This window comes from Rutilus rutilus (genome assembly GCF_951802725.1).
Source record: "Rutilus rutilus genome assembly, chromosome: 20".
NCBI lineage: Eukaryota > Metazoa > Chordata > Actinopteri > Cypriniformes > Leuciscidae > Rutilus > Rutilus rutilus.
In genome coordinates, this window is record NC_140225.1 from 2,109,154 (window position 1) to 2,135,513 (window position 26,360).

Here is a 26,360-nt window from a genome sequence, read left to right on the forward strand (position 1 = left end):
GTCCTGATTGTGCTCTTTACAGGACACACAGGTCGTGTCATGTGACATGTACGGTGTCAGAGAAATTCACTAAAATATAATGTCCACTACAGTGGACAAAAGTCCATTCCTGGGTCCCAGGAGGATATATTTATTTCTACTATGGAAGTCATTGGCCACTGTCTGGTTAGCAATATTCTTTTAAAATATCTTATTTTGTGTTCAGCAGATGAAAGACACTCATACAGGATTGGACAGCTTGAGGGCGAATAAATGAATGATTTCTTTCATTTTTGGGTGAACTGTCTCTTTAAGTTGATATGGTGATATTGCGGTCGAGGGAGACGCCTAGTGGTGTGACAGAGCATTGCTTTGCTTTTGTGTGCAGTATGGACAAATTATTCATCTGGATTATGAGAATCTTGGTATTACTATTTACATTATATATTTAAGACTTTTTATTCTTATAAATACAAAAGCGTAACTGTGTAAAAGTTGTTAACAATAGAAAAAAATGTATTCTGCTCGTGGTTCAGAAATGAGACTAAAACATGAATATTTCGAGAGCATTAGTTATTTCTAATATTTTACATCTATCTGCCCATGGGCTTGAAATTTCGACTTTTTACGTCATAATTTCCACTTTTAATATTATAAGTATGACTTAGTATGTTATAATTTTGACTTTTATCTCATCATTATTATTATTATTATCATTATTTTTAATTATCATTTACCAAATCAAAATCAACAGCAAAAAAAAGCAACAGCTAACTTGACGTAATAGTCATTGCAAGTTCAGGAAACTTGAATCACATCGTTCATTATTGTACATTTTTTATTCACAAAAACAAGTTTCTCGAGATTTTGCCAGATTTGATGAATTTCCTGCTGAGATTCTCTTATTGTAAAATCTCATTGATAACAACAAGAATAACACGTTTCTTAAGAATTATGACCATATCTTTCTTACTGAGGTTTTCCTTTTATGCTATTGTATTTCAATGCAGTGTTTCTTTTCCTGCAGTAAAATAAATCAAGTCAAGTCACATTTATATAGTGCTTTTTACAGTACAGAGTGTTTCACAGCAGCTTTACAGAGATAACAGGAAAATAATGCAACAAAGTTTGTTTCTAGAAGAAAATCGCGTCACAGTCCAGCGTAAGTAAGTTCAGTGATGTTTCATTTTTGTTATAAAAAAGTTATTAATTTACTTCGTAGATATATATCTCCGCTCTGTAGAAATCCGTGATGTCATCGTCCAGCTCAGTCCAGTTCTTATTACACGGTGTCACTGCAGGCAGATCAATTATATTGTTGCATATTAAAGTAAATTTAACAATAATAATGATTTTTTAAAACATTTCTTTTTTTATATATATATATATATATATATATATATATATATATATATATATATATATATATATATATATATATATATATATATATATATATATAAACATGAATAACAGCGTTTATTTTAATAAAACTACTTTTCCCAGAAGGCACAGCGCGTCAACCGCTGCACTCCTATTGGTTGTCCGACCCGTGTCGTCATCAGCGCGCAGTTAGACATGACGCGGGCGCGTCCGGGACTCAGCAGAGCTCCGCGATGCGGGTCGAGCCGCCGGTGTGTTCGGTAACGGGTCTGAGCGGCGACGCGTCGGTCCGTCCATGAGAAGCTCCGCGGCGGCGCTGTTTGCGTGTGTCCTCGCGGTTCTGCTCCACTGGCTCGGCTGGACCGACAGAACCGCGCTGCTGCTGGGCTTCAGTTCTGCAGGTACCGTCAGCTGGGCTGAAACTTCTCGACTTTTCTTGTTCTGTTCCCACTGTCATTTGTAGGCATGGCAGTTTGTGCTGAAGAGTAAGTGTGTGTGTGTGTGTGTGTGTGTGTGTGTGTGTGTGTGTGTGTGTGTGTGTGTGTGTGTGTGTGTGTGTGTGTGTGTGTGTGTGTGACCTCTGCATTCGACACATCCTGGACGCATAAGGTGGATTAATGTATAAACGGTTATAGAACAATTAATGCATGCATGCAAGTCTTTATTAATCAGTTCTTATGAAGCTGATGCATATAGATATATTAATGCATATGGAAACTTGGTGCTCCGGTTATTTAGAAAACTAACACTTAACTGAACGTGTAAAGATAAAATAAAAAGTGCATATTATCAATTCTATTAGAAAAAATAATGCATATAAACTCAGATGCTGACTGCATATGTAAACTATTGCTCGTTATATATATATATATATATATATATATATATATATATATATATATATATATAGCCTATAGAAATTAAAGTTCCATACATTGAACGTTAATGGTATAAATTATCTATCTAATATATGAAATATTAATGTTCAATGCACATGGAACTTTAATGCACGTTCTATGAATGTAGATTAGAACATGAATGATCGGTGCATAAAACATTCACACTCTGCTTATAGGACATTAATGCTCAATTAGATGATGAGTAAAAATAAAAACTAATGCACATTTTATTTAGAACAATTACTACTTTTACTAATACTATATACATATGCATTGAGCATTAATGGTCTATACATATTAAAATCTGTCTATTTACTATAATGTATAAATATTATATTTAATGCATAGGTAACCTTAATGCTAAATGCATGTAGAACATGAATGATCAATGCATAAAAACATTAATACTTTTTTGCTTATATAGCATTAATGCTCAATTCTTATGATGCTGAGATAGTGCTCAATTCATTCGAAACGATTACTGCTTAATGCATAATATAATGTATAGACCATCCAATGCATATATAACGTTAATGTTGACTGCGTTTAAAACATGAATAATCAGTGTATAAGAACATTAAATCTCAATGCATTGACCATTGCACGCTATAGTTCCATAAGCATGTCGAACAGCTTGCATGAACTGACTTATAATATCACTAATGTTCATTTCTGCGGGGTTGAGATTATGAGATGTGAAGTGAATGCACACATCACTGACAGGTCTGCATTAGTGATTGGAAAGGCGTATACAAATAGAAGAATGTGTGTAGACAGTATCTCACTGAAGTCTCTGAGAGATTTACCTGGCAACAAAGGCTCCGATGCACATTACACACTTACTCTGATGTCTGTCACACACGGTGAAACCGGACACAAGCGACAAACCATTAGGGGATCCAAAGGGCCGCCGCTGCCAGAGGCTTTCATCTGTTCTGCGTTTCAGCCGGCCAGAAAGGCTTTTTACATGTTTCAAACATATGCAGTGATGGAGAATATCAGCTGATTATTGTGTTTCTGTTAAATATTGTATTTTTAGACAACCAGAAGGCTGTGCATGAGGTGTTGGTGGGCGTTTTGTCGGCTCGGCATCATTATGAGCTCCGGCAGGCCATAAGAGACACATGGCTGGGGTACATCAAACATCACCCGCACTTCAGGACACGGTCAGTCGTACACACACACACACACACACACACACACATTCTTGTACATCTATCTTTATGAGGACATTCATTGACAATGCAATCTCTAGCCGCTTACCCTAACCTTACCCATCACAACTAAGTGCCTAACCCGACCCCTGACCCTAACCCGACCCTTAACCTCATTATAACCCAAGTCTTGACCCTCAAACAGGCCTTTAAAGGCTCTCAGAAACTGAGGACCGGCGAAAATGTCCTCGCTTTACTCTCTTTGTCCTCATTCCAATGCTCTAAAACTCAAACTGGTCCTCACAAAGATAGTTGTACACACACACACACACACACACACCTCATTACAACTCTGTTCACACATTGATTTACTGTAGAAGATCAGGCTTTGTTATTGACTGAAAAATGGACTAATTGGCCTACAACTTTATCGAACCTTATAAAAATCCTTAAAATATTCCACATTTTAATATCATTCCAACAAAAGCACATTAGGTTTCTGCGAGCGTTGCCTCAGTTCTTCTGGATTTAGTCTGTCTCAGGTTTTTTTTCCTGTTTCTTCATGTAATCACAGACGGACTCGATGATGATGAGATCGGATCATACCGGCTGTTGTCAGACTCCTTGTGCATACACACATCTCACTGGATCATTGCAATTAATGGCAAAATGAATGTTTGGAAATGTAAACTGATATTTCCTGCAGCAAAAGATACAAATAACTGGCTTAAAACCATTTGAACTAAAGAAAGTATTGAAAATACTAACGTGCCTTAGACTTTTGCACAGTACTTTATATATAAATATATGCAATGACATCAAGATAAAACCTCAATATTGCAATAAATCAAGGTCGACACAACAGCCTCTTAGACTTAGTTGAGCTCAAGCGCTCAGAAAGAGCATAAGTAAAGCTAAATCTTTCTTGGATATAACGGATAAATAAGTAAAATTAAGCCTAATTGCACTGGATGTGCTGGATATATGAAACACCTGCGATTCACAACGACCTGCTAATGCACTCGCATTCATTTCTGTGGCTTTGTTGACAATTTTGGGTGAGGAAAAGGACAATGCCCTGTAGATGGCGATATACAGTATCTCTCATGTGATATACAGATGCCCTGTAGATGGCGATATACAGTATCTCTCATGTGATATACAGATGCCCTGTAGATGGCGATATACAGTATCTCTCATGTGATATACAGATGCCCTGTAGATGGCGATATACGGTATAGCTCATGTGATATACAGATGTCCTGTAGATGGCGATATACAGTATAGCTCATGTGATATACAGATGCCCTGTAGATGGCGATATACAGTATAGCTCATGTGATATACAGATGCCCTGTAGATGGCGATATACAGTATATCTCATGTATACAGATGCCCTGTAGATGGCGATATACAGTATAGCTCATGTGATATACAGATGCCCTGTAGATGGCGATATACAGTATAGCTCATGTGATATACAGATGCCCTGTAGATGGCGATATACAGTATAGCTCATGTGATATACAGATGCCCTGTAGATGGCGATATACAGTATAGCTCATGTGATATACAGATGCCCTGTAGATGGCGATATACAGTATAGCTCATGTGATATACAGATGCCCTGTAGATGGCGATATACAGTATATCTCATGTGATATACAGATGCCCTGTAGATGGCGATATACAGTATATCTCATGTGATATACAGATGCCCTGTAGATGGCGATATACAGTATAGCTCATGTGATATACAGATGCCCTGTAGATGGCGATATACAGTATAGCTCATGTGATATACAGATGCCCTGTAGATGGCGATATACAGTATATCTCATGTGATATACAGATGCCCTGTAGATGGCGATATACAGTATAGCTCATGTGATATACAGATGCCCTGTAGATGGCGATATACAGTATAGCTCATGTGATATACAGATGCCCTGTAGATGGCGATTTACAGTATATCTCATGTGATATACAGATGCCCTGTAGATGGCGATTTACAGTATATCTCATGTGATTATACAGATGCCCTGTAGATGGCGATATACAGTATAGCTCATGTGATATACAGATGCCCTGTAGATGGCGATTTACAGTATATCTCATGTGATTATACAGATGCCCTGTAGATGGCGATTTACAGTATATCTCATGTGATTATACAGATGCCCTGTAGATGGCGATATACAGTATATCTCATGTGATATACAGATGCCCTGTAGATGGCGATATACGATATACAATATATCTCATGTGATATACAGATGCCCTGTAGATGGCGATATACGATATACAATATATCTCATGTGATATACAGATGCCCTGTAGATGGCGATATACAGTATATCTCATGTGATATACAGATGCCCTGTAGATGGCGCTATCACATGTTTATAGCAGAAAAAAAACTGATGCAGAAAAAGTTAGGTGCCATGCAAAATGAAATGAGTGATTACTCCTCAGAAAAGTATTGGAATAAAGAGTACATAATGTGACCCTGAACTACAAAACCAGTCACATGGGTGAATTTTCTGAAATTGAGATGAAATGAGAAATTGAATAAATAAGCGTTCCATTGATGTATGGTTTGTTAGGATAGGACAATATTTGTCCGAGATACAACTATTGAAAATCTGGAATCTGATGGTGCAAAAAAATCTAAACATTGAGAAAATCTCCTTTAAAGTTGTTCATTAATGTTGGCGATTGTGCTGCATTCACTCACACAAATACATGTTTTATATATTTACAGTTGGAAATTGACAAAATATCTTCATGGATCATGATCTTTACTTAATAACCGAATGATTTTTAGCATAAAAGAAAAATCTATCATTTTGACCCATACAATGTATTGTTGGCTATTTCCACAGATATACCCGTGCGACTCGAGACTGGTGACGTGATCCAGGGTCACATATACTTACTCAAAAATTTACATTATAAAACCTCGTTCAGACTCTTAATTCTGATTGGATGCGACACAATCAAAGCCTCTGTAAAATAGCCCATAAACACTGTGATTAATTCTGTATTCAATGAAATTCAGTATTCAAAGCTATTAAATTCCACTTGACGTTACACCCTTAGGAGTGTTGCACTTGCTAGTCGGTGTCACAAATGAGTGATTTTACAGTAGAATCATGTATTGATGTTTATTATTATATCTGAAAGGGTGATGGTGAAGTTCATCGTGGGTGAACACGGCTGTGCTGTCGCTCCAGAGGATCGTGAAGACCCGTATTCCTGCACACTTCTGAACCTCACGGAGACCGGTCAGTTCATCTGATAAACCACACTCGCATTCGTTAACATATAAATATGTTCCTGATTCAGAGCAGACTCAGTTTCGTGAGGCTTAGATAATGTCACTGTGCTCCAGTTTGTACTTTACCATTCTGCTTTTCTGCCTCGTTTCCTCCCTTTGATACTGTTCATTTCATAGACCCCCTGCTCTCACACACACACACACACACACACACATCTGCACGCCTCGCAGGATGTGGCCTGAAATCATACTGTGCACTTGGGTTCTCTTCTAAATAGTCAGCATGTTTTGGCTTCCAGCTGATTTCATAGGAACATCCTGTAATAACGTTCTGCATTTTGATGGTTTAGCCACATCTTCATGGTCAGTTAGAGGAAACCTGAAAAACAGGCTTTCTGCGAGTCTTAAAGTCACAAATTAAGGCCTTAAAATGTTCTTAAATCAGAGCAGAAAGTCATGGCGTTAGATGTTGCATGCGTTTCAAAAAGTGAATATCTTCCTCAGTGTTTGTGTCCTGTTTTCCAGAACAAATATCTAAACGAGTTTAAATTAAGATGCATTTACTGAAGATATAAATGTAAAATTAAGTCTTGAAAAAGTGTTTATGCTTGAAATAAGAACAAATATCCGTCAAAACCTCTAAATTAAGCAGAGTCCACTGGCAGATATTTGTTCTTGTTTTAAGCAGGCTAATTTCATTTTGATCAATTTCACAGAAAACAAGACTTCATATATAGTCATTTTACATCTGAAGTAAATGCATCTTGATTTAGGAATCTTTAGATGTTTGTACTGGAAAAGCAGAGAAATAATGAGGAAAAACATCACTTTTTTGCAGTTTGATCAGAAGGAACAGTAAAAATTATTTCCATATTTTAGTCGCTTTAAAGGATTAGTTCACTTTCAAAAAACTTTTTGCTGATAATTTACTCACCCCGATGTCATCCAAGATATCCATGTCTTTCTTTCTTCAGTCGAAAAGAAATGAAGGTTTTTGAGGAAAACATTTCTGGATATTTCTACACAGAATGGACTTCAATGGCAACCAGCTATACCAATGTTCAAAGGTTCAAATGTCCGTCTCAATGCAGCTTCAGAGTCTCGACACGATCCCAGCCGAGAAATAAGAGTCTTATCCAGCGAAACGATAGGTCATTTAAAAAAAAAAAGAAAAAGATATATATACTTTTTAACCACAAATGCCCGTCTTGTACCATCTCTGAGATGCCATCACGTTGGAAAGGTCACGAAAAAAAATAAAAATAATAATAAATTAAAACAAAGATGTCGGACGATATTGAAGTTGGAGGAGAAAATGAGATGACATTTTTCGCCCTTCTCTACCTTTTTGAACTGGAGTACACAGACAAATAACTTAGATGACGTGATGCGTGACCTTTCCAACGTGATGACGTAAATATATATATATTTTTTTTAAATGACCGATCGTTTCGCTAGATAAGACTCTTATTTCTCGGCTGGAATCGTGTCGAGACTTTGGAGCTGCATTGAGGCAGACATTTGAACCTTCTTTGAACATTGGTATAGCTGGTTGCCATTGAAGTCCATTCTGTGTAGAAAAATCCTGGAATGTTTTCCTCAAAAACCTTCATTTCTTTTCGACTGAAGAAAGACATGGATATCTTGGATGACATCGGGGTGAGTAAATTATCAGCAAAAAATGTTTTGAAAGTGAACTAATCCTTTAAGCAAAGCGAGTAAAATGAATTAAAAAAGTAACAGATATTTGTTACTGACTCTGAAACTTTTAAGTGTTTCTTCTTACATATTGATGTTCCCTTCAATTTATTTCTTATATTTTTGTTACTTGGTCTTAAATAAGTCTTAAATCACCCTTCATAAAATCCGCACAAACCCTGAAAAATGACGAGTTAGAATTTTCGGAATGTTCAGTTTTTCGAATTTGAAAGTGAAAATTCCGAAAAGTCAAACTTGTTATTTTTCTGTGGAACATGAAAGAGAATTTTTAAAAGTAGCAACTTATGGAATGATATTCCTGTAGCTCAAACATTACAGCATGTATAAATGTAAAAATGTGATGATGAATAAATAATGTGAGAACGCTGATGTGATCATGCAGGAGATCGACTCTCAGGTGTGATTTTTACTCAGTTTTTACTGTGTTTTGAGGAGCGTGATGGTTTGAGAGTTTGAGAGCGGTGATTGGTGATGCGTTATGCTAATGTGTGAGAAAAGCTTTTCAACACATCTGTGCTTCTGCCTCTCGTCTGCGCCGTCTTTAATTGGCTTTTGTCTCAAGGACGAGGAAGCGGCGAGTCTGGAGCTCGGAGAGCTGGAATGAGCGGCTCGTTTCTCCATAAACGACTGTGTTCTTCCAATTGATCTCCTGGGTAATAAATGGCCGCTTTCTAATTAAGCCGAGCAGCGAGTCTCTTAAAGTGCTGATGTGTGGATTATTCTGCAGCGGCCTCGGCATAAGGCTTTATCTTTAACCCTTCTTCTGCTTATTTGTTTAATTTGTCGTCACGTGATCAAATTAATGTGTTTTTGCATTTAATCAAAACTATTAAAAGACAAATGAAAGTATGAGAATTATGTTGTGAGCATAAAAGGTAAACGGATGATTTGTCAAGGTCTGTTCACTCTGTGCATTCATCAGGTGCATTCTGGGATGCTTTTATACGCTTATTGAGGAGGAACACGTGTGATGAACGCCTGATGATGCTTTTCACTACAACTCACATTAAAAATGAACTAATAATAATACGAACCATAATAATAATAACAATAAAATAAATAATAAATAAAAGTAATAAATATAACTAATATTATTGATTATATTTTAATTTAAATTATTATATATTTTATTCTTATTTTAGTTGTTGTTACTACCAACAAAAATAATAATGGTAATTATAATATTGCTATTAATAGAGAAATTATTTAAATTAAAATATTATTGAATATTACATTTTATAATATATAAATTATTATTATTATTATTATTACTAATATTTAATATTTTAATTTAAATGCATTTTTATTATAATTAATAACAATGATTATTATTATTAACAGCAAAGTTAATAAAATATTATTAATATTAATAACAAAAACATCAATATTAATAATAGTAACATTTAAATAAAAATATAAATGAATAATAGTATAATTATTACTATTAGAGAAATTAGTAAAATTAAAATGTAATTGAATAAGTTATTATTATTATTATTATTATTATTATTAAATTATATTTGAATTAAAATCATTATTTAATAAAGATACCAATAGAAGCATTGTACTAAAAATATATCCATTAATTATCTAATAAAACCATCTTTACTATTAATATTACTTTTATTATTATCAATCATTTTATTTTTCTAATTGGTATTTTCCTGGCGTTTAACCCTTGAATGCTTCAGCTGATCCCTGATCTGTGTTTTCAGTGTCGGATGAGGAGATGTCCATCTTGAGTGTTCCTGAGGGCTCAGTGCTGGTGCCGTGTGACGTCTCTGCGCTCAGTCTGGACTTCAAGGTCCTTCACCCTGTGGTCATCACTCAGCTGGGCGTCTTTCCCAACGGCCCGAGACACGAGTTCACCGGGAACGTCACCGTTCGGCTGCTCCAGGTGGACCAAGAGGTACGAGCACAGGCGTCAGGGTCACCTGAATATAATGGTGCGTTCAAGTCATCTCGTATAGATCGTATTTACCAGTTGAACGCACATGAACGCCACAGTGTCGTAAATACCAGTGGGAAGTTCGGGATTTTCTTTAAGCCCTGATCTTTACGAGTTGTGGGCGTGTCAGTGAGAAACATGGCGGAATACCACAATACTTACAGGTATTTATCAGTCATATTGTTAGGCTTTTCTATTTACAGCGAAGTAAGCTAATTACCTGCACAGAATATGATAGCATTATAATATAATTGTGTTCCCTTCTATTTATTTCTTACATTTTTGTTACTTGGTCTTAAATAAGTCTTAAATCACCCTTCATAAAATCTGCACAAACCCTGAAAAATGACGAGTTAGAATTTTTGGAATGTTCAGTTTTTCGAATTTGAAAGTGAAAATTCCGAAAAGTCAAACTTGTTATTTTTCTGTGGAACATGAAAGAGAATTTTTAAAAGTAGCAACTTATGGAACCATATTCCTGTAGCTCAAACATTACAGCATTGATTGCCTGCACAGAATATGATTGCATTGTAATATAACAATGTAATATGTAACGATAAAGTTTGCAGGGGCTTCATAAATTAATTAAAAACATAAAAAAGCATTGCGCACATGATGCACATTTCCTGGTTCTTCATTTTCTAGAACTAGAGTTTAAGAACCTTGCTGTATTTTTGTGTAATTAAGAGAAAGTACACCGCCATCGTACTCTGACGAAAGTGACTTTAATGCACCTGCCGTCGTAAACACGACTTCCCAGGAGGACTTTTTATTAGTTTTTATTAATGAAAAGAAAACGAAGCTTATTGAAAACACTCTCCAAAGTACATTTGAAAAGGCCATTTTCGTGATGTAACGTGGACTGTCAAAACGGAGGTATTTAAAATCTTTGACGTAAGTTTAGTCATGTGACGCATATTCTACCAATAGATATTCATGCTTATACCGGTATTGTGCCTGTTATGTGCTATTGACTCACACAGTTGCTAAAATGTTACTTCACACACTCTTCATATCACAGTCCTGCAAAGATGACAGAAAATTAACTCTCATTTGCTGTCGCAAAACATGAGCAGTTTTAGCGTTTTAGACCAAACATATAATGATGAGTGAGAGCGACCTGGACGATCAGTGAATGCTGAGATATTCTGATAAATAAAATGATCCTGTCAGAAGAATTGCGCGATAACTTTATTATTTATTTCTCACTGAGATTACCGTCTGTATCATCTCAGTGAGCTTTTGTGAGCAGGGTTCCCACGGGTCGTTGAAATCCTTGAAAAAATAAAATAGTTTTTGCAAATAAACACACACAGATACAGGTCATTGAAAGTGCTTGAATTTATTTTGTGCAAGAAGTTTTCTGGAAAAAATTCCATAATATTCCTCCGCTCCGCTAATGTGTTATTTCGCCAACACTTCATGGCCTATGTGCACTAGGCCACTAGCTTGCTTGATTTACATTAGTTACGCGCATTTACGTGTTACGTTAAGTGTTTCCCACGTGAGGTACTTTGTGTTGTACGTTGCCATGACGTTCACGCGCGCACAAAACTACTACGATGGAACCTGAACGTTTGTTGTTGAACACAACAAATGTGTTCCCACATTAAGTCCTTGAATTTGATGGTATTGGACCTGGAAAGTCCTTGAAAGCTCCTTGAATTTGAAGTTAACCAAGGTGTGGGAACCCTGTGTGAGGTTTTACGCATGCGCAATAAAGGTGAATTTAGCGGTTTCAGGCGTTTTCCAAAAGTTTCCAAAAACGCTAGTGTGGACGGAGAGCGTTTTTAAACGAAAACGCCGTTTTCAAATGTATCCGGATTAATGCAGACGTAGCACTGCTTCTCAACTGGGACCCCAATATCATTGTACAAATCAGAATAGACCCTGTGACCCATTTTTGTGCCTCGACCCACCAGTTGCTGTAAAATATGCATAGAACAGTCATCTTCCATTAAACTCGGATTGCACTTTGTAAAGTCACTCAATTAGTTCTTGCCACTGGAGGAACCTAAAATATCCTGCTTGGCTTTTTAAGGTGAGTTTTCATCATTCCCCGCTAGACATTACTCATTTATTTGATAAATGTGCTGGAGATGTGCCGTGCAGCAGAAGTCAAAAGACGTATCGTTCATTCCGACAAGCCGGAGAGATAAATGCGCGGAGAGCAAACTCAATAAAGTCTTCTCTATCAGCGCGGCTGGAAGTGGACGCTTTGATTGTGAAGTCTCTCTGATCTTGCGCTGGACGAGCGAGAGGTCGACGGATCTGCGTGATGAAATCACACGCCGCTTAATTCCACAATTTAACACATTTCCACGCTTTGTCGAAGTCAACAGACTAACACACGAGAGCTGCTGATGTGAGAACACTGATCTGGAGTCTGGAACAGATGACAAATGAGGACAGAATTCAACAACAGTCGTATTAGGAGTGTGTTTCACCAACAATGTTGTCCCATTTAAAAATTATTACAGCTTGTTTTGAATTATTCATATATTTCCAGCCTTTAAAGTCATTGGTTTGTTCTTGGCCCTAGGCAATTTTACCACAGTTCTTGCAGCTTAACTGTGGTTTTAGTAATAAACCTTATAAATCACGGCTCCTCATTGCGGTTATTGGATCAAACTATGACATTTAGAAATTATAAATACAGCAGCAACTTATGATATAATTATACTGTTCATATAATAATGGTTTGAGTTTGAGTGCTGAGAAATTCAATTCAAACTGAGTTGTGGGTTTTTCAACTATTGACACTTTTATATCCAGGGGTTTATTTTAATTAAAACTAAGAGATTTCAATCTTTACATTTTTTTTTTTTTTTTTTTTGTTATTTGAAGGTCACAGTAACACTTTATTTTATTTTTCATTTATGTCATTTAGGCAATTTCTGCTTGCAAAATGCTTATTTTATTGATTGTTGTTTTTTTACTCTCATCCACGACCCAGATGTTCACTCTTAAAATATGAAAACCTATCATGAAAATATAATTATATTTCAAAACATCATAATCTTGATTTAAAAATAAAGAGTGAAACTAACATTTCAAGACTTCCACGTGTGTGTGTGTTTATTAATCTAAAAATCGGTGAGTTTTTTTCTAATCGGTTGTCATAATCAATTATGCAAAAGTTTTGAATATTATTTGCATGCATTTTAAGGACATATAAAATGGCCTTAAAGGGATACTCCACTTTTTTTGGAAATAGGCTCATCAGGCGCTGCGTCATATCATTACGCCTGCTGGACTCATGGTACAGCAGCAAATTTTCTTGATTATTACGCAGGAATGAGAGTATAGTTCCTAGCCATATCAGCCTAGAAAATCGCAACTTTTCATTTTCCGTCGGTCTTAGTACACGATGTAACTACAGAAGAGTCAAGATTTAAATAGGAAAAATATCGAAACTCTTTGGTCATTTTTTTTGAGAGAGATGCTAATGGTCCTGTCCGATTCAATGATCTATGCTAAGCTATGCTAAAAGTGGTACCGCCAGACCCGGAGATCGGCTGAATGGATTCGAAAACGGTAAAACTCAACTGTTTAACTCTGGGGGAGTTGTAAAATGAGCCTATTTCCAAAAAAAGTGGAGTATCCCTTTAACAAGACAATTAAGTCCTAAAATGTCGTCATCGCTACATAATTTCTAAATTCATATGTGACGTGATGGCAATGACAAAATATATATGAAAAAATTTAAAATATGAACATCGATCATAAAAGTATATTTATATTTTAAAATGTACCGTGATCATCTTAAATAAAAAAAAAAAATAAATAAATAAAATATATATATGACATATATATGTGTTTGTTTATCTAAAACCTTTTTTATATCAGTTAAATTATGCAAAAGTTTAAGAGTATTATTTACATGCATATGATATAAAAAATAGCTTTCAACAAATTACAGTTATTGACCATTACTGTGTGTGGTGAGTTTGTAAATAGAATTTAAATAGACCAAAAAAAAAAAAAAGAAACGAGAATAAATGTATTGATTTTTATTTAGAAAAAAAAAACAGAAAAATTGTTGCAGTTTTCATTTAGGACACTTTTTTTCACACACACACACACACACACACACACACACACACACACACACACACACACACACACACACACACACACACACACACAAATGCATGCATACATAGGCATGCACACACCACATGCTAAGATACGTGAAAGAGTAACGGCCAAGTCTCATTAAAAATCACTTTTCAAGACAAAAAGCCTGCCATTATAATCTTAATGTCATCACCGCCATGGAATTTCACACTAAACACATGATGTGTGATGTGATGGAAATGACAGTCGCACCAGGAAGATGAAGAGGTGTAAGACGTGTCGTCTGGAGGCCGATGAAGATGAGGAGCAGAAATCACATATTGACTCGTGTGTGTCAGTTTATTCAGAGAGTGTTGCCCTTTCAGCTGTGCAAATATGCTCTGTTTTTTCTTTGTGTGTGTGTGTGTGTGTGTGTGTGTGTGTGTGTGTGTGTGTGCGCAGGAGGCGGTGGTGAGCGCTCGCTTCAGCACACTGAGTCCAGGATCACGTGTGGGTGGGATGTTTTACAAGCCCGTGGAGCAGTTCATTCTACCCAAGGTGACACTTTCAGTCATCATTCACACCAGCATCTGTAGAAAACACCTACAGTAATGTCTAAGTTATGGATAATGTGCATCCATCAAAAGAATAGCTTGCATCAATGGACTGGATGGACATTACACGGCGATTACATTACAGAAGTGTCTCAAATATCAGCATGTGCATCATTGTACAGTGATTCTGTGACCTTGAAATGTTGCGACTGACCAATCAGAATCAAGCATTTCTGAATAGAAATTGAATAGAAAATTGCATACTTTGCATGTGCTTCACTTTATTTGTACCATTTTGTTTTATTAGTTTATTGTTATTTATCTATATATCATTTTTTGAATTTGAAAGATAATGAAGATATTGTTTGATAAGTGAGATCTGTGATTGTGGTCCTTGAAGTAGTGCTTGAAATATGTAATGTATATGTGTATCGCGCTGATAATGTCGTGCTAGAGAACGTGTTTTCTGTGAATGCATCTGTTGGGGAATTTACAGTTAAAGACCCAAGGACCAGATAAGATTCATAAAGACCAGGAGTTAGAAGTGCAGTCAATTTAAGACAAGAGTCAGAATTATAATAAAGTGACGATAGTTTGCAGTTTCATCAGGCAGAAGTTCAGCTTCAAGACTCACAGGAGTTCGTAGGTCGCTCTGTTACAGTTACAAAGATCATAGCAATTATACCCTTTTTTTTATAAGTTATATTCACTCCTCTTTTGTTCGTCCAACAGCCTTTCATAAAAGTGAGGGAGCTGTCTGGATAATTTGCATAGTGACTTAGCCAATGTGTCACTTTGTCTCTCTGCCGTCAAGTCTATTATTTTTACGTTTACCATGATGATCACACTGGTAACTGTAAAACACTGGTAAAAAGTAAAATCTCATAAGCAAGATTTTGAGAATGACTCTGAGAAGTCATTCAACTCATTCGATATTTCGAAGCAAAGATATTATTTAAAGGGGTGGTTGATTATGATTTGACTTTTCTAACTTTAGTTAGTGTGTAATGTTGCTGTTTGAGCATAAACAACATCTGCAAAGTTACGACGCTCAAAGTTGAAAGCAAAGGGAGATATTTGCTTTTAAAGAAATCGCTTTTTAAGGACTACAACAAACGGCTGGTAGAGACTACACCACATTCCTCCCGGGTTAGTGACATCACCAACCCTAACATTTACATAAACCCCGCCCCCTAAACACGATTTATAGGTTATTATGACAGAATATGCTAAACAATGATTAGAAGATAGTTAACTCCACATCAGCTACATAAATTTAAACATTAACAAAAAAGTTTTTGACATTTTCAGGACACAAGCTGTTGTAGCTCCGCCCCCCCCCTGCGCCGGGAGCAGCAGCTCATTTGCATTTAAAGGGACCGACACAAAAACTGTGCGTTTTTGCTCACCCTTAAAAAGTGACAATTTTAACATGCTATATAAAAATATCTGTGGGGTATTTTGAGCTAAAACTTCACACACACACTCTGGGGACATCAGAGACTTATTTTACATCTTGTGAACAGAGCATTATTATAATCACTTATTAGATATACTTTGAGGCATCAGTGGAGTCCAGAATGCACTCTCTTCACGTCTCAGTGTCTCTGGTCTTCATCTGCAGGGTTTTGAGGGAACGCTCCTGTGGGAAGCTCAGGATTCGTCCGGTCTGATGTCTGTCAACACTTCAGCGGTGCGTCTGAATAACGGCGGAGGCGTTCTCAAGTTTGGATCTGTGAGAGCAACAACTTCCTTTCATTTGAATGTATAATAGTAGAAAGTGCACACTGCAAAAATGCTTTTCTTACTTAGTATTTTTGTCTTGTTTCCAGTCCAAATATCCAAATTAAGTGAGTTTTTGCTTAAAACAAGCAAAATTATCTGCCAATGGGGTCAGAAAAATAATCTTAATTCAAACAGAAACAATATTCTTTTTCTTACCCCAATGGCAGATCATTTTGCTTGTTTTAAGCAAAAACTCACCTAGTTTTTATTTATTTCCCTAGAAAATAAGACATAATGTCTTATGGCATTTTACTCATCTAGTAAATGCATCCTGATTTAAGATTTGTAGATATTTTGCTGTTCAATAATTTAAATGCAAAGCTGTTCTGTTCTGGAGGGTTTTTATTGGCTCAGATCAAGAAGGTTTTGTAGATGTGGCACGAGTCCATCTTTCAATCCCAGAGTTTGTCTTCTCATCAGTGTGAGGTTATTGTGTGTATTTTCCTCAGGTTGAAGATGGCACGTTGCCCCACAGGAGCGCTTTGGGCATCCCGGGTCTCGCTGGAGGATTCATGTTTTCAGTGTACGGTACGTTGAGGAGAATTATGTAGCGTTTGTGTTCTGTGTCATTCAGCCTTGTGCTTTCATGGGATGTAGGAGAATTTTGGCAGCTTCAGTAAGATTATTGAAAGCTCATCAATTCTGCTCATCAGTTCTGCATTTATTTGATCAAAAAATACAGTAAAAATTGTGAAATATTATTTCAATTTAAAATATACCTTTTCTATGTGAATATATAGTAAAATGTAATTTATTCCTGTGATCAAAGCTGAATTTTCAGCATCATTACTCCAGTCTTCAGTGTCACATGATCCTTCTAATATGATGATTTGATGCTCAAGAAAGATTTATGATTATTATAAATGCTGAAAACAGTTTCATATTTTTGTGGAAACTGTGATGCATTTTATTTTTCAGGATTCTTTGATGAATAGAAAGTAAAAAAATAACAGAATTGATTAAGAAATGTAATATTTTGCAACATTATCTGTAGTTTCACTTCACACTTTTTGTGCGGCTTCATAATTTGTGGAAACTGATACACTTTTATTTTTTTTATTTTTAATAATACAATTTCCCAGATGTGGAGGTGTTGTCTGAGCTCTTGCGTGGGCGAGCAGAACGGCAGCGGAGTCGGGTCGATCAGCTGAAACACGAGGACGAAGCCCTGCGGGACGAGAGCCTCAGACACGGAGACATGGTGTTTGTGGACGTGGTGGACACCTACAGGAACGTGCCTTTAAAACTGCTGCAGTTTTATAAGTGGTTAGTGCATTACCCAATCACCTCCCAGACCTCGTTCTCCAGGTATAGATTTGCATATTTGCCAGAAATTATAGTACAAAAACTTTGCTAGTTATTTAAAGTCATTGTATCGCTTAAAACTCATCTTTGATCACCAAAATGACATATTTAAGCGTTTATTCCTCCAAAATAAAATCCGTCATGCCTTTAAATATCTTGAATGTAACTCGACACCCTTGCCTCATTTAGTATGCGTGGTTCTATGAATATGCAAATGAGTCCCGCCTCCACTGATTGGTTACAAGGTAGTTTGTGACGTCAGAAACACCAGCGATTTCAAAGCGTGTTTTTGAGACTGTCTTTGGTTCACTGCAGTTTTAAGGAGGAAATACTCAGCAATGGTGTCGACTTATGAACTTACACACGGTTTGTGTTAAAGCAGATTAAAAACAACACATAGACATATAAACAACATTAAAAGCTGGATTTTCCTTGTGCTTATCAGTCAGTCAGTACTATGTTATTATTATGGTAACTGACATCCTCAGGTTTTCTGACTGTCGTCTTTGTCGGGTCTCATACTCACCGGTGTCTTGTATTGTCTTCAGCAAAAGCAGATCTGCAGAGTTCAGGGGTTTTAATGAAGCGTGTAAATTCCCCGCTCGCACAGGTCGGTGGGAAACGCTGACTTCAACCTGCTTCTCAAGACTGATGATGATTGTTATATCGACGTGGACGCCGTCCTGCTGAAGACGGAGCGCAGACGCCTCACACACACCAGCCTGTGGTGGGGCAAGTGAGTGAGCCGGACCACTTCCTCTTCGGGAATCAGATTCAACATGATTCATTAGAATAGATGGTTATGTAAAGAAATTGTAGCGAGCAGAATGAGTCAGGTTAGAGTTATAGATTTGTCTTAAAGGTTTGTTTGATTGATAGAAATAAAATTGGTAAAAATACTGAAACTGAATCAGTTATGTAAAAAAATTAAATAAATCAGAATTCTTTGATTAATAGAAATCTTTTGTAACATTATAAACTACCATTCAAAAGTTTTGAGTCACTAAGATTTTTTTTGTGGGTGGGTAAAAGAAATCAATACTTTTATTCATCAAGGATGCATTAAATTGATCAAAAGTTACAGTAAAGACATTTATAATGTTACAAAAGACTCTATTTCAAATAAATGCTGTTCTTTTAACAGGGTTCCCACGGGTCCTTGAAATCCTGAATCCTTGAATCCTTGAAATCCTTGAAGTCCTTGAAAGTAAAACTTTGACTACTTTTCATGGTATCATGCAAAGGTTAATATCAGATCATTTTAGAATACAGTATAGAATGTACTGAATATTCTTCAGTTTTATGCCAAACAGAAATACAACAAATAGAATATCAGATCTGTCATATGGCCAAAGATAAATGCCAAAAAAACCCCACTTTTTTGCATAGTTGTGTTTGACACATGAAAACTGTAACAATGTATCTTACAAGGTAACACGATGTAACCTTGCTCGCACTTAAAATGTGTCCCCACATTAAGTCCTTGAATTTGAGGGTATTGGACCTGGAAAGTCCTTGAAAGGTCCTTGAATTTGAAGTTAACCAAGGTGTGGGAACCCTGTTTTAAACTTTCTATTCATCAAAGAATCCTGTAACTGTTTTTAACATTGATAATAATCATAAATATTTCTTGAGCATCAAATCGTCATATTAGAATGATTTCTGAAGGATCATGTGACACTGAAGACTGGAGTAATGATGCTGAAAATTCAGCTTTGATCACAGGAATAAATTACACTTTACTGTATATTCACATAGAAAACAGCTATTTTAAATTGTAATAATATTTCACAATATTACTATTTTTATTTATTTATTTTTTATCAAATAAATGCAGTCTTGGTGAGCAGAAGAGACTTCTTTTAAAGACATTAAAAATCTTACCGATCCCAAACTTTTGAACGGCAGTGTATATTTATTAATTACGTTACTAATTAATACTTTTATTCAGCAAGGATGCATTAAATTGATCAAAAGTGACAGTAAACACATGTTACAAAAGATCTCTTCGTGTGTGTGTGTCTGTGTGATTACTGAGTTGTCTTGTGGACCGTGTTCTTCAGTTTCAGGCAGAACTGGGCCGTGGATCGAGTGGGGAAGTGGCAGGAACTGGAGTATGCGAGTCCTGCGTATCCGGCCTTCGCCTGCGGATCTGGATATGTGGCGTCCCGGGATCTGGTGGAGTGGCTGGCCAGCAACGCACAACATCTGAAAGCGTACCAGGTGCCGTCTCACACTAGATGATGCTTGATGATGATGTGTTTTCATGACCTTCTTCAAAATACAAAGGGATTGCTTTATAGAATTACCCAGCATGCAACTATATTATGATAAAGATCCCTATAAACAGAAATCCATGATGACAAAGATACGCGTGACACCATTAGCACCTGTTCATAAGCGATGCTCTCTTGAAATCAATGCTTGCAGAATCAGATATGTCTGTAACGATTTAATTCGCTCTAAATATCACACATTTGTTCTGGACGTTGAGTCTCTAATCGGTTTCTCGCTGTTATAAAGCCACTGACCCAAGAGAAATGCTGCTAAAAGGGCATTTCTGCCAAATTCACTCAGATGATGTATGCAGAAGATATTTACAATGTTTTTCAGCTTGTAAATGCATGATTTCACAGGGAGAAGATGTGAGCATGGGCATTTGGATGGCTGCCGTGGGACCTCGCAAATATCAGGTGAAAAACAATCATTTTCAGCTGCACAACTACTGCCTTAATATAATATTTCAATAATATATATATATATATTTCAAAATTATTAAATTCATTTTTCAGCTCCACACCTTCAGAAACCAACTACTGCCTTTATTTGTATATATGATAATGTACATATGATCTAAGATAAACGTTAATATATGTATATAATGACAGGGTATATTTAGATATATTATTATTAGCATTTCAAAACCAACTATTGCCTTGATTTTATATAAATATAAAATTTCATGTGTAATTCTTTGGCAGTATTGATTGTAAACACAATCATGCCTATTTTAAGTACTTAAAAACTGAAATTAAAACATATATATAAAAACTACCATATATGACTAAATTGTGTGTATATTGAGCCTGAACACAAGTCTCTTGTTGATGTCGAGGGTTTAGTGTCCTGCAGCTCGGCTGTTACATGCTGATCTGTGCAGCAGTCACGCGTTTCGTCATTCCTGTATTATTGCAGCTCATATGAATGAGTGGATAAAGGCATCTGGCAAATTCAATTCAAAGCGATACATTATTAAAGGTCATTATGCATTGCATTAAATGCACTCCCAAGCCACGCCTACCGGTTACAGCGGGCAGTGTCGGGAGAAATGATACAACTAGGCTACTAGTCGACTCGAAACTGAAAAGACAGCGTTTTATCGTGAGATCCCCCTATGGGCGGGTTGAAGACATGCAGGACGAGCTCCTCCTACTGGCTGGAGTCTCTCGCCTCAGATGATGAAGCTAAATGACCATTTTTGCGTCATCAGAGTTTTTTTTCCAGACACACAATACAGAAATCTCTGGTCTCAGGGGGACATGAGGGAGGGAAGCACGGTCACTCATAAACACTACCAGGTTTCTACTGATACAAAGCTTAATGCTAATTGGTGAAGTATCCCTTTAAGGCTTTTCAATTAAGCATGAAGTTAATTTACTTAATTTTAAAGCAACGGGTTTCCTCAATTTTTTTAAGTTACGTCAACTGATCACTTTTTACAGTGTGGGAATCAAACCATGACATTGATGGAGTGTTATAGGATTATAACGGGTTCTAATGTGTGTGTGTGTGTGACAGGATTCAGGCTGGCTGTGTGAGAAGGAGTGTTTCGTGGACATGTTGTCGTCGCCGCAGCATTCGGCTCAGGAGCTGCGCTCGCTTTGGGAACGGAAGAGGAAGTGTGGCGATCCCTGCGGATGCTCCTGAACACTGATGTTTCACACTCAACACTTCACTGATGGGTCGGAGATTTCTCGTCTCGTCTTCAAGAGGCTCCACTTTTCCCCCAGTAATGATAATGTTCACTTGTCCTTTTCTGTTGTTGGTCACAGGCTGGCTTTGAGGATCGTGACATAAATACAGGGTTTGTGAATCGTCAGGGCAGCTTTCCTGTTCTTTATCTTGTCACGTGTCTTTCTGTCACTTTTCCTTCTTTATTGCGGCGAGTTCTCGATCTCCAAACACGCGAACCCTTTTCACTGCTTTTATCTGAGCTGGACGCCAAAATTGTTACATTGAAATGTTCATTTATGAACAATAAAAACATTGCAACAGGTTGTAAATGTGTCTGTTTGTGTGATGACGAATCAGCGTAGAGCAACTTCTTGCGTCACAACGGAGGCTCACTATTGGCCAGCATCACACACATGACCAGCGTCGGCCAATAGTGAGCCTCCGTTCTGACGTACAACCCAGAAGCGCTGCGCTGTTACACTACGTGAACTCACTCAGAGAAACACAGAAGAAAATGAAGAGTTGAATAAAGTCACTTTTTTTGCACACAAAAAGTATTCTCGTCGCTTGATAAACTTAAGGTTGAGCCGCTGTAGTCACTCGGACTATTTTAAACATTGTCTTTACTAACTTTCTGGGCCGGCAAGTTTCAATAACAGAGAAGCCTATGGAGGAGTGAGACAGCTCTCAGATTTAATCAAAAATATCTTAATTTGTGTTCTGAAGATGAACGAGAGTCTTACGGGGATGAACAACATGAGGGAGAGGAATTACTGACAGAACTTTCATTTTTGGGTGAACTAGCCCTTAAAGGCAAGACATTATAGATGATTAGGGTAAAAATTAACCAATAGATATCTCCATACATTGAGAATTGCATATTACAAGTTTTCTGAAATGTTTTGTTAAATATGCAAATGATGCAAATAAACTATGCACTGATTTGCATACATTTCCAGAACAGAAATCTGAACACTGGATGAAGCCAGCTTTAAAATTCTTCAATCAAACTTACTTGATTTTGTTGAGTTGCAGGTTTTCAGAGGGGATTTTGGATTTCTCTATTCATCATTCCATAAATCAGAACATACTGTCAACAGCCAGGAAAAAAACTAATATTTTCACCATGTTTTACTTCTACGAATAAAATGTTCTATGAATGATATATGAACAAACCTTCAGAATATAAATGTGAAATTTGGTGTGTGTGAAGCTGCTGGAGATATGGATTGAATTTAAAATCTCGCAAATATATATATATATATATATATATATAAAGTCCAATAATAAAATAGCCCAAAATTAACTATCGCACACAAAAAAAACTCTACAAACAATGTTTTTGCATGTAGTGTCTTGCCTTAAAGGGATAGTCATCATTTTCTCATCCTCAAGTTGTTCCAGACCTGTATGAATTTATTTCTTCTGCTGAACACAAAAGATCATATTTCCTGAATGTCAGTGACCACACAGTTGTGGACCCCATTGACTTCCATAGGATTTTTTTTGTCCACACCATGGAAGTCAGTGGTTCCCATCAACCCATATTGTTCAGAATATCTTATGTCACCAGTTGAACTAACCTTCGCTAGCTTTTTCAGTACGATTCTCAGATATGAAAAAGTCGCTGGTGAACAAATGTTTATACTGTTGAGAGTTAACAGTTAGCAGGAGGTAATGTGAGGTTATAGAGCCCAAATCAAATGCTGTAATGTGGTTAGTTTCATATTTAATGCGTCACTGCATCCAGATTTACCTCAAACAGAAATATCATCAGTGAGCTCAGAGTTCATGCTGGGATTTTCTACCTCTCGATGCGACACTTGCTCATCGTTTCTCTCCACATGGTGTCAAAAATTATTCGTAACTGAAATGAGAGATAACTGATTGTTTTTCATATCTCCTTTTCCCAATGAAGGCCCTTTTATGGCATTCCCTCAATCCTCTGTAAAGTACGTCACCTCAAAATACACAAGATCTTCTCCGTTTTTCTCGACTCTGCCAGAGTGAATATGTTTCGTCTGTTTCCGCATGTTATTCTCAGAGCTTTTAGTGAACGAACAGGGAGACGAGAACTAAGAGCTTGTGCAGAAACTATTCTGAGCTGGTCTGACAACACACATCATTTCAGTTTAATGCCTCCATCTGGAGTCAGAATTATATAATCCCATAATTCAATCCCAACGAATCCTGGCATGTTTTAAAAATTTAATATGTAAAAATGCATTGAAAGTTTTTTTTTTTTTAAATATAAAATGAAGAGCTAGAAGAGGAAGTCTGATGGGGAACTTTTACTCTTTTGTAAAGTTTATGTAATCTTAAGATAACTGTTCTTTCAATAACATTTATAGAACGTTCTTATAATATTTACACTGCAAATGTGGCACAGAATCACTTCAGAGCTGGCGTTTAGGCGTCTTCACACACTTTTAAATGCAGCTTAGAGGTGGCATAAATGCATTGACACTGCAATTATAACTGTAAAGTTTGATCATACACTGCAAAAATGCTTTTCTTACTTAGTATTTTTGTCTTGTTTCCAGTCCAAATATCTAAAAATTCTTAAATCAAGATGCATTTACTAGATGAGTAAAATGCCATACAATATTATGTCTTGTTTTCTGGGGATATAAATCAAAATTAAGAGATTTGTTGCTTAAAACAAGCAAAATTATCTGCAAATGGGGTAAGAAAAATAATCTTAAACCGAAACAAGATTTTTCTTACCCCATTGTCAGATAATTTTGCTTGTTTTAAGCAAAAATTTACTTAATTTTGATTTATATTCCCAGAAAACAAGACATAATATCTTATGGGATTTTACGACTTCAGTAAAGACATCTTTATTTAAGAATTTTTAGATATTTGGACTGGAAACAAGACAAAAATACTAAGTAAGAAAAGCATTTTTTGCAATGTAGGGTCTGAGGTGGGTCAGAGCAGGCATAATTTAGTCTGGTTTTATTCTACATTGCATCTTTACATTGAATTTTGAGCAGGCAAAGAGGACAGCCTTAAAGGGATACTCCACTTTTTTCGGAAATATGCTCATTTTACATCTCCCCCAGAGTTAAACAGTTGAGTTTTACCGTTTTAGAATCCATTCAGCCGAACTCCGGGTCTGACGGTACCACTTTTAGCATAGCTTAGCACAGATCATTGATTCTGATGAGTCCAGTAGCATTTCTTTCAAAATGACCAAAGAGTTTCAATATTTTTCCTATTTAAAACTTGACTCTTCTGTAGTTAAACCGTGTACTAAGATCGACGGAAAATGAAAAGTTGCGATTTTCTAAGCCTATATGGCTAGGAACTATACTCTCATTCCGGCGTAATAATCAAGGAACTGTGTGGCAGCAGGCGTAATGATATGACGCAGCGCCTGAAAATAGTCCCCAGCTCGGTAACTTCTTCCAACGTGACCGGGACTAAGTTTGTCTAACCTATTAGACCTATTTTCAGGCGCTGCGTCATATCATTACGCCTGCTGGACTCATGGTACAGCCGCACAGTTCCTTGATTATTACGCCGGAATGAGAGTATAGTTCCTAGTCATATAGGCTTAGAAAATCGCAACTTTTCATTTTCCGTCGATCTTAGTACACGGTTTAACTACAGAAGAGTCAAGTTTTAAATAGGAAAAATATTGAAACTCTTTGGTCATTTTGAAAGAAATGCTACTGGACTCATCAGAATCAATGATCTATGCTAAGCTATGCTAAAAGTGGTACCGTCAGACCCGGAGTTCGGCTGAATGGATTCTAAAACGGTAAAACTCAACTGTTTAACTCTGGGGGAGATGTAAAATGAGCATATTTCCGAAAAAAGTGGAGTATCCCTTTAACTTGTGGCAAATGTACACTGCAAATGTGGCACAGAAACGCTTCTGAGCTGGCATTTAGGGCTATACACAGACTTTTTAATGCTGCTCAGAGGTGGCATAAATACATTCACACAGTCATTTCAACTGTATAATTTGATCAAAGGGACTGAGTTGGGTCTGAGCAGGCATAATTTGGTCTTTTTGCATCTTTACATTGAATTTTGAGCAGGCACAGATCAGCCTTTACTGTACAGCCAAGTTTAGGCTGCTCTGTGCCAGCCTAAAATTAAGTGTAAATATGCAATGCCTTATAGAAATGTTTATATTATTTATGTTTAAAGGTATGTTTCCCACAATTTTAATTCCTGTGTTAATGCATTTATGCTGCTTCAGAACAGCATTTAACAGTCTGTGTAAATGTGCATTTTCGTGGTTTTATGCCGCTTCAGATTTGGTTTCTGTGCCGCATTTGTTGTGTAAAGATGCCTAAAGCCAGATTAGTTATGCCTGCTCAGACC

At 36.7% G+C, this 26,360-nt stretch overlaps 1 protein-coding gene across 1 annotated transcript; it reads left to right on the forward strand.

The window, feature by feature from the left end:
- Positions 1 to 1,539: 1,539 nt before the first annotated feature.
- On the forward strand, positions 1,540 to 22,342 carry b3galnt2 (beta-1,3-N-acetylgalactosaminyltransferase 2). Its single transcript, XM_084391766.1, has 12 exons — positions 1,540 to 1,763; positions 3,301 to 3,427; positions 6,602 to 6,702; positions 10,130 to 10,323; positions 14,884 to 14,979; positions 16,600 to 16,710; positions 17,210 to 17,288; positions 17,843 to 18,026; positions 18,676 to 18,801; positions 20,129 to 20,288; positions 20,702 to 20,758; positions 21,864 to 22,342. Exons 1-12 carry the CDS (start codon positions 1,658 to 1,660, stop codon positions 21,990 to 21,992), a joined length of 1,470 nt encoding a protein of 489 aa, XP_084247892.1. The 5' UTR covers positions 1,540 to 1,657; the 3' UTR covers positions 21,993 to 22,342.
- The last annotated feature ends 4,018 nt before the right edge of the window (positions 22,343 to 26,360 follow it).